Source organism: Venustampulla echinocandica (genome assembly GCF_003357145.1).
Source record: "Venustampulla echinocandica strain BP 5553 chromosome Unknown scaffold_3, whole genome shotgun sequence".
Lineage (NCBI taxonomy): Eukaryota > Fungi > Ascomycota > Leotiomycetes > Helotiales > Pleuroascaceae > Venustampulla > Venustampulla echinocandica.
Window position 1 is genome coordinate 453,752 of NW_022474208.1, and position 14,499 is coordinate 468,250.

Sequence of the window (14,499 nt, forward strand, 5' to 3'; positions counted from 1 at the left end):
AAACGACGGGAGGCATGTGTGGAGTTTAGGAAACTCGAGCGAGCAAGCGTTCCGCCAGTCAGGTGCATACATATTGGGGAAATAATGTCCACGGAGTAATGGTCGTGTTATGGAACGATTTTGGGACCACGGGTAATCCGGGGAATGTAAAATATAGCAAAACAATCGCATTGTTGGTAGCATAGAAATCGCAAACGTTTTCAAAAAATGGCCAAATCATTTATGATCAGCGACATTCCCTGCATTATCGATATAAATCTTGGCTAGCATTTCTACATCATACTTCATGATTAACCACATACTGATATGGGTCCTTGTCCTGCCTCAAGGCTGCCTGCCTTCCTTTCCATGCAACAATCAACGCCGAAACACCGCTACCATTAACCAGTTCAAAAACAACACCACTCCATAAAATTTGGGTGGGAAAGAGAGCTCACGCCCCACTTCTATAAACCTGCGCCCCCTGGTTCCGAATAGTAATAGTGTCTCTCCTCTGGAGCACCGTAATAGCCCTAGCAAGAGCTTGCTCGCTATAGCCCTTTCCTTCACAAATTTCTCTCTTCAGCGTCGCAAGGCTCGTACTCCATCCAATGGGCAACCTCCTCTTTAGCTCATCCTCGAGCTTGTTAACCTCCTCGTTAAGCTCTTTACTGCCCTGGGTGCTCCCCATGGTCACTGCATCCATGGTCGAGGCGAGGAAGAGCCGGATCGCTTCGTCGACGTGGGATTCTGTTGCGATGGGGGAGAGGGAAAGCTTGGCGAGTGATTCCGTTATGCGGATTATGGCTTCGAGCTGGCGGACTGTGATGGGAATGGAGGAGCGGGCGTTGGCTTCTATTTCTGCCGCGTGGACTTGTTTCCGAATGGAGACGAAGTGGGAGGAGAGTTTTTCGGCGGCTTCCTGGGAGAGGCGAGGGGCACAGCGGCTGTTTGAATTGATTTAGTTTAGGGTGTAGGTGAGAGAAAAGGGGGGAAGGTCTTACGATTTGCAGTAACTTATATAGCGCTTCATCTTGTCCACAGAGATTTCGGCTTCGGCCAGTTCTTCCATGCCATGGCCCCCTTTATGGATTCCCAACACGTGTTTGGCGATAGTTTCATCCCTATTACGGTCATGATTGTCTTTGACAATGAAGATCATGTCGAAACGAGAGAGAATGGTGGTCTGGAAATCGATGTTCTCGCCTGGTGTTTTCAAATCATCGTAGCGTCCAAAAATTGGATTGGCTGCTGCAAGGACAGAAGTCCGGGCATTCAGAATTGTCGTAATACCTGCCTTGGCGATGGAAATGGTTTGTTGTTCCATGGCTTCGTGAATTGCTACCCGGTCTTCATCTCGCATCTTGTCAAATTCATCAATACACACTACTCCCCCGTCCGCTAAAACCATAGCTCCTCCTTCAAGATAGAATTCCCGGGTTGAGTGGTCGCGCTGGACGGAAGCTGTAAGACCAGCTGCTGATGATCCCTTTCCAGAGGTATAGATCGCAATAGGTGCAACTTTCTCTACGAATTTGAGTAATTGAGATTTTGCGGTACCTGGATCACCGAGGAGAAGGACGTTAATGTCTCCACGTAGTTTCATCCCATCTGGCAAGATTTTCTTCGAGCCCCCAAGAAGCAGACACGCAATAGCCTTCTTAATATCTCCGTTGCCGTAAATTGAGGGTGCGATGCACTCTGCAAATACGCTGTAGAGGTCAGGTCTCCGACTCATCTCCAAGAATTCCTGTTCCTCTTCTTCCGAGAAGACTGCGTTCCCCTTGGCAGTGTTGTCGAGATCGGTATGAATCCCAACCGCGCGTAAATATGGCGTTCTAATTGCTACTGCCGAAGTTGTAGAATTTCCCTTGGCCTGTTTATTCTGATAAATGGAAAATATGCCAGTAACTGTGCATCTTGATCCAGGAACCACTCGGTTGGTCAAGTAACGATCCGTCGAAATGAGCACATGTCTTGGGAGTTCCCCTACTGGGACTTGGTCCGGAGCCTCCTGGAGCTTAATAATTTGTTGATCGACAAACTGGCTACTCTCGTGGATCACAACATAGGGGTCCATGGGACACTGGGTATCTCCGGGCATCCTTGATCTATCGCACGTCCGCGGGAGAGACACACCAGTAAACCCGCCTGCTACGGGAAGAACCTTTGTTTGATGACAGTTGCGACATTGAATGTGGAGGGCGGTTGCTTTCGATGCTAGGACCGAGGCACCAATGACAATCCCCGGAACTCGAACAAGTCGGGAGATTGTAAGAGCGTCTAGGTTTCGGATCGGAGTATCTTCAGCTGAGGAGTGAAGAAGAAGTTGGTGTTCGGGAATGACGATGTCTTTCGTCGAAGGGTACACGATCCGGTGTGTACATTTCTTTAATGCAGCTTCGAACTGAGGTACGTTAATAACAGCGTTGCGGGTCTGTCCTGCACGCTGCCATGCTCACCAGCGGGATTATTTCTGCAGGCTCGGTCACAAGCCTATGGGCGAGCTCTTCGTTGAAGGAGATGAGATGGCCCACGTCCACGTCGCAGTAGTATTGCCTGAGGAGGACATTCTCGCGGATCTGATCTCTGCTACGGTGTCAGCGACTGCAGCGTATTTTATATCCAAAACCAACAAGGCGACAACGTGCTATACCTGTAAATGAAAGCATTTTCTAGGCGGAATTGGAGAATGAACTGTTCGAGTTGTGCTTGGACTTGGCCGCGCGTGTCCTCGTTGAGGTTGTCGTAGTCTGGTTGCAGCACACTCAAAGAGTACACGGACTGGCGATCCATACTGCCGTGTATTGATTTCAGGAGGGATATGGCGCCGCTGAGAGGTACAGGCGTAGGTGGAGGTGGTGGTCGAGATGAAATCAGCAGAAGGTTGAGAAGAAGAATATCAAAAACGCCGACGCGCCTTCAGGAGATCAACGCGACCGACGCGACAAACCGCGTAGAGAGCTTGCATTGGCGATCAATCCACCCAGTCACGTGCGATGCAGGTCCAGAACGCCCGACGGGGAACTCCAGTGAAGCTACAGTATACAATTAATTCCGTCAACTACAACAAACAACGCCAACGATATAATGTCCCTTGCACGAATACTCATATACCCTCGCTCTGCCTCGACGGTTTCCAATCCGAGTCTGCTTGCGTCCTTTTCCCTTTGATTTCCTTTCAGCAATGATACCCCGATAACGAACAATACCTGTTGTCGATCCCTAAAGCGACCCCGGTGCTCTACCCGAAGACTGTCTTGCGCTCGACGACAGGAACCGTTGACGGCACGGCATTATACGCAATCGCCGTGTTGCTCCCTTACAGCTGCCGAGGAGGCTAGAGTGTGGTAATATTGGCGGATGTGGTGACCGTGGTGTTGATAGGCGCAAAGGTTTCAACAAGGCAGTCGGAATCATGACTTTCCCAGCGCCCCGGAATTCCATAGACAGCTTCTCCCCCAGTTCGCCTCCATATCTTCGAAATGAATACCCTTATCCTGGGTATGTGCCTTGCCTCTGGGCTCCTGCCAATGCCCGTGGGCCAGCGCTGACTTTCTAGGCCGACTTCGAATACTAGATACAGGCCTCGGAGAGACTCTACCGCGAGTTCTATACACTCAATAGGAGGCTCGTTGAATACAGCCCCGCGGTGGCATGATCTAAGCGAATCTGGTCAGAATGGTGAGGCCCATTGTATTTCAGATCCCTAAAAGTCTCGAGAAAACCTAACGAATTAAGCTATATCTACTCTCCTCCAGCCACCCATCGTCCGAACTGGCCTTCTCCCACACACGTCCGCTCCTGCATCAAGTGCCCATAAGCCACCCACCGCCCGAGACATCCCACCTGTTGCCCTCACCAATATACCATCGGTCGACCCCTCGGAGTTCGGGCCTTATCTGTCGCAAGTTGGCGCCCTTTATGATGCGCTCCAGCGTGCAAAGGAAAACGAGGAAGAAGGCGGTACACAATTATTAAGGAAGGGCAGTAAGTTGGATGATTTTGCAGATATTCTCGACCCAGACCAACAGTTATCAAGTCGCCCAAGTCTGTCTAAGAGGGGATCCTTGGCCTCGCTGGCCTCATCTATTGAGGCACCATATTTGCCACGACGGAGGTCAAGTGGAGGATTCGGAAAACGAGCAGCTCATGCGCCTACACCCCTATCAACTATACCACCCGTATATTTCGAGGAAGACTTCCACTTAGAAAACCCGCGCACCTTTGATGTCGTCAGTGAGCGTTCGGAAGTTGTGAGACCAATACCCGGGGCGCCTGATGAGCGCAAGGCTGCAAATGGGAACGCAACAGGGCCACGGAAAGCCCTAGCAACAAATGCAATTCTCCAAGAAAAACTCTCATGGTATATGGACACGATTGAGGTCCATCTTATCTCATCGATATCAACGGCCTCAACCTCCTTTTTTGCTGCATTAGGCTCGCTTAGAGAGCTTCATTCGGAGGCTGCTGATTCTGTGGACCGGATCAAAGCACTGCGGAAGGAGCTGAATGATTTAGACCAAGAAATGGCTGTCGGCGGGCTTAACATTGTCAACAAGAAGCGAAGGAGGGAAAACCTGCGCCAGTTAGGGGATGCAGTTCGACAGTTGAAATGCATTGTAGAGGCTGTTGGTAGCTGCGAGTCTCTGATTGATGCTGGCGAGGTTGAGAAGGCATTGGATGCGATCGATGGTCTAGAGAGGCTTATAGCGGGGGAAGCGCCAGAAAGCACAATGGAAAAGGATATCAGACTTCGGGATCTCAGAGGGGCAACCGCGTTACAAGGAGTTACAAATGATCTCGATGCGCTACGGTATCGCATAGGGAAAGTTTTCGAATCTAGATTCCTTAACGCCCTGGTAGGCGATTTACGGCGTCATATCGAATCTGTTTCCACTCCTGAGACATTACAGCGATGGAACAATGCGTCTCAGAGATCAAGAGGGGCCCACAACCGTGAGCCATCGGTATATCCCGCTTACTTGATTTTGAGTGAAGACTTCAGGTCTGAGCTCCTATCAAATATTAGTGGTCTCCATCGTGCCCGATACACACTACCTGCAACTTCTGCTTATCGGGATGCGGTGTTGCGAGAAGTGCGCAATCTCATCCGCCGGCCACTTCCGGCCTCCAATGATGATGATGCCGATTCGATGGTGTCGTCTTCCACAGTTGGCGGTAGACATAAGTCACAGCAGGAGAAATCATCCATTCTAGCACGCAATTTAAGGGCGCTAGATCCAGATGATGCCGAAGAGCTGCTGAAAACGATATATATTAGCGTCGGAGAGACCCTGAGGAGATTAGGAACTCAAGTCAAGCAACTATTAGACGTTACCAGCACCCTTGGCGGCCCTCTAACACAGGCAGGTATGAAATCACCTCCAAGGAGCCCAAACATGGCTGCCATTGATGGCCGGATGGGTGCGCCAGCAACAAAGGGCCCCGCGGATCCAGAAATTCAGGAACAGATGCATCAGGTCTTAGACATGTCAAACCTTCTTGGGCAGGTTGTTGATATTGCACAAGACAAGATAGTCAAGGTCTTGCGCGTGCGGTCTGAGCAAACCATACACCTCCCCGTCGAGAGATTCTTGCGCTACTTTACTTTGAATCTTCTCTTCGCAAATGAATGCGAGGCGGTCTCTGGACGAAGCGGCACTGCGTTGAAGAATGTTGTGAATGGCCATATCAAAGACTTCATACACCAACTCGCCGAATCTGAACGACAAGCATTGGCTACTGGGATGGAAGCGGATTTATGGGCCGCAACCGACTTTACAGAATCTGATACTGAAGAGTTATCACGTCTTCTTTCGGCAAGCACTCATGATCCAGAAGCCTGGACTGCGGGAAGTAAAATATGGCGTCCGCCATCCCAATCTAACACCCTATCAATCCCGGAAATATCTGCAATTGCAAAGGATGGTACATCGGGAACCTCCACGCCCTCTGCAAACGCCTCCAAAGGTACCAGCCGTTCCGCAGTCATTGAAGGTGAATCCTTCCTTCTCCCCGTATCCGCGATCCTCTGTCTCCATGGCCTCTCCTCCTTCCTATACCTAAACACTGGCCTCCCATCCATGGCATCGGAGATTGCAATACCAATTCTATCATACCTTACGCTCTTCAACTCCCGCTGCACGCAACTCATCCTCGGGGCTGGTGCCACTCTTTCAGCGGGGTTAAAGCGTATCACAGCCAAACACCTCGCCCTTGCAGCACGATCCCTAGCCTTTATAGGTAGTCTAATCCCTCATATTCGTGAGTTCATTCGTCGCCACGCCGGGTCTGGCTCTGCAGTGTCGAATTTGATGGGTGAATTCGACAAAGTGCGACGTGCATACCTAGAGCATCAGCAATCTATCTACGATAAACTGGTCGACATCATGGCCGGGCGAGCAACTATGCTTGCAAAAGCAATGAAAGAGATCAACTGGGAGGAAAATAAGGAGGGTGTCAATCTGTACATGGAGACATTGGCGAAAGAAACCAGCACATTAAACCGCGCCCTTAACAAACATCTTCCTGCTATGAATGTGCGGATGGTTATAGAACCGGTGTTTAAAAGCTATAAAGAGCAGTGGGGAAAGGCATTTGGAGATGTGTCGTTGGCGAGCGATGCCGCTCAATCAAGGTATGTTGAGATTCCTTCCCACTCTAGCATAGTTGCAAATTTTCTGACTATTTGATCTAGGATGCTGAGGGATGCGGAATACTTCAACACTAGGATCGGTGGTCTGGATGGTGCGGGCGATACGGGAGTTGCTATCATTAATCTAGTGAAGCAGAAGAGCGTTGCTAGACCGGCTGAAGCAGCGCCTCCTGAGTCAAAGGAAGATGTGGTCACTAATGGGGAAGTTTCCGCGAATCCCGCTGATCCGGAGACAGTAGAAAAGGAGGATCAGGAGAAAGGCACCGATGAGAAGAAGGCTTCATAATTTCGCGTCGCTACACAGCCCGCCGGAAGGATTATCCGGATAAACCAACAGACGGTCTATTCACTCCAGGATTATGTAAATTATATCGAGTACCTTGAGAACACAATTTCAAACTCCCAATATACGAACCGTTTTTCCTTTTTCATATATTAGCGATTATATATAGTAGGACTAGCTATATATAAATAGAGAAGACTTACGGAGGTACAGCCCATAAGTATAGTAACAGCGGACAAGTGTCTGAACGCAACAGGCGATTTCAACACTTGATAACTTTTGATATACACAGCCAAAAAACCTCATTTAAGCACCAGAATAATGCTAATGAGAGGACTGTACACTTCTCCTTTTTCATGTTTTGGTGATGCGTTGTGGTTGTGATGCAAGGGGAGTACAGTGAGATCCCTGCTAGCGCGGTTTCTATACTTATGGGCTGTACCTCCGTAAGCTGGCTCGCTACCTGGTAAATGGCCCGAAGCTCTACGTCTGTGTTCTCGAAGCCGGGCTGAAACCTGAAACAAAGTGCCTTGCATAAGTTACAGTCTATCGTTGTAGTGGAAATAATGATCCTTCGTGGGATCCTCGGCTCGGAGCGAACCAATGCCACACAACAGGCCGATCCACTTTACCTCGTTTCCTGTCAGGCGCTGTGCCTCCGCGGGATCACCATGGCAAAGGATCGCGGCTATCTTGGCTCCTCCTGCTAGGGGCGCGCTCCTCGTCGTCCGATTCTCACGGCAATGTTACCTCATTCATATTAATTCATACGAGACCTCTCATTTGGTTAGGCACGGGGCTGTACCTTAGATTATTATCAAGGACCAAAACTTTCCAGTCCAATGATGAAGTCCCGATGAACCCAGACAATATTCGAGTATGAATCCTTTTGGTATTTATAGTTATAAGTAACCTTATATCACTCTACTGTACGTACAACTGCTACGCCTCTAAACCGCTCCTCCGGAGAGAAAACGGAACGTTCCATGAGGCGGGTATCGACCATCAACTCACAGGTCTACGGAGTATTTTCATTAATTGCTATACTGAATTTCTCAATGACATATAAACCCTCTTGATTCCCTCGATATCGTTTCTAGAAAAGCCAGCAAACTAGCTACCTCACAATATCATCACCCCTATAGTCATTATTTCTCAGCACAGTTTCAAGAAACTCAGTCAAAATGCGTTACCAAACCCTCATAGTTCTTGCGTCTGTGCTTGCATCCGTCTCTGCCTTGCCGTCCCAGGTCGCAAAGCGAGACTGGGTTCATGATAAAAAAGGCAATCTCAAGATCACATGTAGGTCACATTTCAACCTCGAGGATATTCCAAAAGGCTAACACGGAGTCAAGTCTCGGACGAAACAGTCAGCCTCGGCACGCTTCCTATAGACAAGATAATTGATAAGATGTCCGACGCTTGCCATACATCAGGACAATGCGACACCAGTCCAATCAAAATCACGGGTTACCAGCTGGTCCACAAAGACAGTGTCGTCGATGAAACCTTGACCATCAACCCAAGTGGAAGTTACCCAACCTGGATCCGTAATGGCCTTCGGGATGCTCTTCGCGCTGCAGTCAAGGCTACAGCAAAGTGCGAAACAATCGTTCACACGCCTAATTGCGGATTTTCAGCATATTACTGCCCAGGTAAACCTACTCGAAGCCAAATAGTTCACCTAGTGCCTTGCTAATGCTTCAACTAGGCAAAAAAACTAAGGTCACGGAATGTAAAGTGCCAAAATACTGGGGGGTCAACTATCAGCCCCATGATCTTGGGAACTCAGCCCCACCCTTCATGGGGGCTGATATGGAGATGAAAATTGAGGATCATGGATTCTGTTCAACTTTCACAACAGTAGGAGCTGCTGTCGCAGGTAAGTGCTTTAATATACCACGATGTGTAACCAATATAATATTACATATGCTAATATGTAAAATTTAGGAGCCGTAAATGGTGTCGCCGGCGGAATTTTCCTCCTTTCCAGTCTGGCATGCAACTAAACAAAAGCAACTGAGAAAATTGTCAAGCGAAACTCACGCGGCATTGAAAGAATGTACATTATAAAGCACGCGGATTTTATTGGTAATCTACACAAGGGATACAAGGAATCTCCAAGAACTAGCTTTGCGTCGCCGAAGCGCTTATGTGTGAGAGCCAATATGTAAATATCATTTTCTAGTATACTATTAGTCAAGTCTACAGCATTAGCAACTATATTATGCTATATGAGCTTCAGCTTTTGCCTACTTCGTCTTCTCGTCGTCTCGGTTCTGAATTTAAGTTCCAAGCGCCCGTTTGAGGGTCGAGGTGCCCTCATACTTCTTGTTGGCCGTACAAGAGTAGCTTCTCAGAACGCTGATGGCCGTGAACGGCGTGATTCCAGCCAGCTTATTCTCTCGCCTCCAGATTATTATTATATCCGTAGAGCGAGGGCTTCGAGTCAAGATCAACCAACGCTTCTTGTGGGATTTCGCTGGTGCCTATTTCCGTAATAGCAATGTTAAAGGAAATGTGGGAGCTAATATTCGTCACTCATTCTTAAAGTCAAGGTATCCTTTGGAGTAGGTGATGATATTTGGACCGAATCTCTCAATTCACTTGGACTTTGGCATGTCATAATTGTAGTCATATATTCTTTGTTAATATAGCTTGAAAACCCCAAATGCTAAACTTATAGCAAGCCATATATAGATTTCAAGGTTACCGTTATTGCGGTTGGCCTTGTATTTAATCACTACAAATGCTCGCTAAAGTGGGGGAGTTGAAAACAAAAACGAGTTGAAATAAGAATAAAAATAAATGGAAACGGAAAACTAAAAATAAAATTGTAAATGGCAAAAGAGTTCGTTGCCCACAGCCAACTAATCTCAGCCGTTTTGTAGTTGTCGCTAGACCTAGTTATATTTCTCTTCGATATGAGTGTCGTGCGATCACTTGTGGGGAGTGTCTTAAAGAGCTAGGTTGTCGTTATTAGCAGCTTTCTTATTTGAATATATATACTTTCTAGAATAGTAGCGAAGTTATCCCGGCCGCCCGGCTGTGAGCCAAAAGGAGGTGACAGTTATATGCTGGGGGAAGTGCGGTGTGGTTTTGCGGTTTTATACCGTTGTGCAGCTTCTTATTCACCTACTTACCTGCATGTATTGCTAAATCGTAAATATCTCCCGGAAAGTCTATACTTCTATTAGCAATCAAGCACACGCCTTAACCTCCTAACCTCCTCTTCACTACACATCTCCCCTCCACCCTCTAAAATAGCGCTAGAATGCCAGACCACATGACGATCTCCGCTATCATTCCTACAAACCACCTCCCTTAGTGCCTGTAAACCCTCACTCCTAACTCCGCCACCCAAAATAACGCATATTCTCCCCTCAGCCCTCCTCACCAACCCGCTCAAAACATCCCTCCCGTCCCACGCCGTCCGTTTCCCTCCAGACGTAAGCACGGCCTCAAATCCTAACGCAATCAGAATCTCCAGCTGATCTTCCATGTTCTCCGGCGGAATCTCATCAAACGCCCTATGGAACGTGCACGGCCTCCCGGCCGCTGCAGAAATCAAGGTTCTGTTAGCCTCGACGTCGACGAGGCCACGCCCATCCAAGACCCCCAATACAAATGCGGCGGCGCCTTTCTCGCTGAAGATCCTGATGCTGTCTGACATTTTCTCTAGCTCGGAGGCGGTATAAGTGAAGGAGTGGGGGTGTGGTCGGATCATGATGTGGATTGGGATTGCGGGGTTTCCTGTGGACGAGGGGAGAGAGCTGGTGAGGGTTTGATAAGTTTCAAGAGAGGGTGTGAGGCCACCGTCTTGGAGCGAGGTGCAGAGCTCGATGCGGGAGGCACCGGAAGTAGCTGCCCTGAGGGCGGAGGGGGCGTTGAATGCCGCGATTTCGAGGAGGGGTGCCATGGTAGGTTTAGGGGTTATCTTGTGAAAGCGAGATATGATTGTTTATTCTGAGAGGGAAAGTGGGGGACTAGGTTAGGATTAAGAGTTTATAATTAGAAGATTGGGATTCAACTTTAGGGTGTGCGTTATATAAGTGGATGTTTGGACATGGATGAAAGTATAGGATACGTCGATGAGGTGTAGTGAATGAGTGAGATTTATATAAATGCGGGAGTAGCTTGATGGCGGCTAACGAATCTGGCCCTCCACAAGAAAGCAAAGCAAAACTAGCTACCGTCCTTAACCTTCTACCCTTGCAATATAACTTGGAATCGTAAAGTAGCTGAAGGGCCTGTGGAAAAATTATATAATCATCCGTTTAAGTATTATCAAATAAGGGTACTCTATATTTAGGCACGAATGAACGAATCTAAAAGCAAAGATAGCTTGCCAGGATATACTTAGCACTATTGTATACAAACAAAACAATCCCGATTATATAGATATCAATATATAAATAATTCAGTGTACAGAGTCTGCTATGTATATGTACTTAATTTGGTATTCATGCCAATGCTGGTTTGTGCACAGGGCAAAATGTGACCAGGCCAGCTGCCCACAAAACCCCTCGTTTCATGATGCGTAAATGAGCGTTCTTCCAATCCTATCTACGAAGTACTCCTTCAAGGCCCCAATAAACCACCAAAGATTAAAAAAATGCGATGATCCCTGTTCACAGGCCTCAGAACTTGTGGTACCCGCCTCTCGTTGACCCCGTGCTCTGGATCTCCCCATTATGAGCAAACGACGGACTTCGAGGGATGTTATTTGATCCTGCATATCCGCTTGCCGGGTTTGGGGATCGTAGCGGGAAATCATTAGCACCAGTATTTCCTGAAATCTCTGGTAAGGTCGGGACATCGTTCCCCCTGGCTCTGGTACTACTCCCCGCAACAACATGCGATCCTCCCCATCCACCTAGGGCATCATCGCCCTGGTTCGCAAATTCCCTATTATCCCACCCACCCATGCCCTTCTCTCGTAGCTCCACCTGGTAGGTATAGGCGTCTTGTCGCTCTTTCTCCACCTTGGCATTATACGCGTCGCGCTCTTTGCGGCCCGCGCGGCGCTGGCGGATACAGACGAAGAGGAATGCGGCGAGGAGGAGGGCTGCTGCAGAGCCGCTGCCGATGTAAATACCCATCTTTGTGGTCTGGGGAAGGGCCTGGAATTTCTCGGCGATGGAAAGGGTGGGTTCTTCGGCTTTAAGGATCTTCTCGGCGGCAGTGGAATTACCGCTATTTGTACATTAGATATACATAGCTACGTACCTAGGTGCCCAGGGAAGGATTTACTTACGCAAGTGCCTTGATGCTCTGCCAGCTTCCTGAGCGATCACCCCAGTGGTATGCTGACCCGGTGGAGTAATCCTTGACATCGGCGCTCTTCACGTACATGGTGTAAGGGCCTTTGCTGAAATCCGTGAGGCCACCAGCCCAATCGATCGTTCCCTGCGGAAACGACGTATCGCCACCAGACCAGATCCCTAGACGGACCGTCACAGGAGTCTGAGGATAATTATGACCCTTGTTTGCCTCCGCAAACGGTAGCGTCCGAACGATCTTTCCATCAATCATCCATATCAACCTCTCGGCGGTCCAATCGACTGTGTAGTTGTGGAAGTTCTCGCGCACATCGGTGTCCACGGGGTAATATACCGCGCGGTCGAAGGATGTTGTGTTGCCCTTGCCGAAGTAATTGGTCTCAGCATGCGTCGCATTACCGCCCATGAATTCCCAATCCACCTCGTCGAGATCCTCCGACTGTAGCACAATGGAAGATATGATTCCCTGGCCGGTCGCGGCTTTCATGACGACGGATACGGAGCCGAAGAAGATGTAGAATTTGGACTGGATGGTGGGCGAGTCCTTACGCTTATTGATGGTAAATTCAGCGCCGTTGTTGCCATATTCGAGTTTGCCCGCGGTGATGTTGAAGGAGTTCGTGACGGTCGAGGACTTGTTGAAGACAAAATTATGGTGCATGCCCAGCGCCGGATTGTCGGGGCAGGTTGCGTTGAGGGGATTGCAGTCGGTCCATGTTTGGGCCACGGTGGGCGCCACGAGGACCGAAGCAGCGAAAAGGAGGGTTGAAAAGCGCATATTGGATTGAATCGAATCGAATCGAATTGAAAAAGGTACAGTAGAAATTAAGGAGTGGCTTGCACGTTGACGGCGGTTGGGTATATGATCGCAGGAGCAGTACAGGACGAACGATAAAAGCAATTGGATGCAGAGTCAATGATCAACAGGTTGAAGGAGGGTAATGTGCGCAAACGCACTGCAGCGAGCGAGTGAGTGAGTGAATGGCGATTTCACTTCATGTCACGATGGTGGCAGAAGGGGAAAGAGGAGGGAGGCAGAAGGAGAGGAAGCTATTCGCATCCCCGAACGACACCATTGGGGCGGAGATTGCGCGTGCGCCGGGTAAAGGCAGCACGATCACCGTTTCGCGGCGCTGGAAGAGGTAATTGTTGAGCGTGTTTGGCGGTTTGCCAAGGTCAAAAGGGGCACAAAGGACTTGGTTTAAGCTATTAATATTGCCAGTTCCTGTTTGTTGCATAAATGCCCAGCACCGATCGCTGATAGGGGCAATTTGCGCTTGTCTGGTCACAGTGTTACATAGCGCACTGCAACCCAAGCAGTCATAAGTATAAGTTATTCCTCATTCTCATTCCCTACATGACAGCGTACTTTTCGTAGCGCCCTAGAACCAAACCAAAACCAAACCAAACACTTGCGTGGTCTGTTGCAATTTCGTGCTCCAACCCCACCCTCAAAAGCGCCGACCATAAATGGCGAAACGTCAATGAGTGACCGAGCGCCATTATCGTCGGGGGCATCGGATGAATCGGAGTTGTGTTGGGACTGGGGAAGACGGAGATTGAAACAGATATAAGGTTAAGCTTTTGCGCCGGGCTCCTATCCGAGACAGAACAACACCGACAGTGGGTCCACGAGACGACGACGACGACGACAATAGTGACGATAATGATGATGACAACAGCGTCAACACATTCATCACCCGCAGCACATTTTACTGGCTTGGTCTTACCTCGGTGTCCGATTGGATCGAGTATTTGCTTTTGCGGTTTCACAGAGACATGTCAGGTCCGGCCAAGTGGCACCAGACATGATTACGAAGAAGCCAAAAGCTGGTGTGCTGGTGGTTAATGTTAATTACACATGCGTCACATATTTCTCGGGCATTGTAAAAGATTTTGTTTTGTTTGTTTGTTTAATTCATTTTTTGCAGTTGTGTTTTCCCCTACTATATACAAGGTAGAAGCAGAATTTTTTATGTAAAAGCGAGTGTAAAGGCGGGTGGGCAATGTCCTCTCGAGGACAAAAACCCCCCGAAAGAAGAATGTGAAAGGAATATTTTCCTGTGGGTATCGCAAAATCCCCGTTATCCATGTAACAAAAACACCAATCCTGTATCCCCCGAGTTCCAGTTCCTGTCTATTGCGCAGAAGTTCAAATGTTCATAAAAAAGCGAGCGTGGTTGTTGTTCATAAGTGTCGTGGGACATCGCAGCACGCAAGCGGCGCGGGGTGTAGAGATACCATCTCCATCCGGTCTATTTGTCTTTTCCCGTCATTCATGAGAACGTTGTGGTTGT

At 48.7% G+C, this 14,499-nt stretch overlaps 5 protein-coding genes across 5 annotated transcripts; 2 read left to right on the forward strand and 3 right to left on the reverse strand.

Moving 5' to 3' along the window:
- Positions 1-433: 433 nt before the first annotated feature.
- On the reverse strand, positions 434-2,775 carry BP5553_05773 (putative cell division control protein nda4; the record flags this gene model as incomplete). Its single annotated transcript, XM_032014396.1, has 4 exons — positions 434-926; positions 984-2,386; positions 2,442-2,568; positions 2,636-2,775. 4 exons carry the CDS (start codon positions 2,773-2,775, stop codon positions 434-436), a joined length of 2,163 nt encoding a protein of 720 aa, XP_031869077.1.
- Positions 2,776-3,397: 622 nt separating this feature from the next.
- Positions 3,398-6,923, forward strand: BP5553_05774 (uncharacterized protein; the record flags this gene model as incomplete). Its single annotated transcript, XM_032014397.1, has 4 exons — positions 3,398-3,483; positions 3,542-3,663; positions 3,721-6,619; positions 6,680-6,923. The coding sequence occupies 4 exons, from the start codon at positions 3,398-3,400 to the stop codon at positions 6,921-6,923; spliced, it is 3,351 nt and encodes a 1,116-aa protein (XP_031869078.1).
- A 1,181-nt stretch (positions 6,924-8,104) lies between these two features.
- Positions 8,105-8,929, forward strand: BP5553_05775 (Uncharacterized protein; the record flags this gene model as incomplete). The annotated part of the gene is made up of 4 exons (XM_032014398.1): positions 8,105-8,222; positions 8,276-8,575; positions 8,632-8,802; positions 8,871-8,929. The coding sequence occupies 4 exons, from the start codon at positions 8,105-8,107 to the stop codon at positions 8,927-8,929; spliced, it is 648 nt and encodes a 215-aa protein (XP_031869079.1).
- A 1,184-nt stretch (positions 8,930-10,113) lies between these two features.
- On the reverse strand, positions 10,114-10,839 carry BP5553_05776 (uncharacterized protein; the record flags this gene model as incomplete). The annotated part of the gene is made up of 1 exon (XM_032014399.1): positions 10,114-10,839. The coding sequence occupies one exon, from the start codon at positions 10,837-10,839 to the stop codon at positions 10,114-10,116; it is 726 nt and encodes a 241-aa protein (XP_031869080.1).
- Positions 10,840-11,560: 721 nt separating this feature from the next.
- Positions 11,561-12,980, reverse strand: BP5553_05777 (Uncharacterized protein; the record flags this gene model as incomplete). Its single annotated transcript, XM_032014400.1, has 2 exons — positions 11,561-12,116; positions 12,178-12,980. 2 exons carry the CDS (start codon positions 12,978-12,980, stop codon positions 11,561-11,563), a joined length of 1,359 nt encoding a protein of 452 aa, XP_031869081.1.
- Between the last annotated feature and the right edge of the window lie 1,519 nt (positions 12,981-14,499).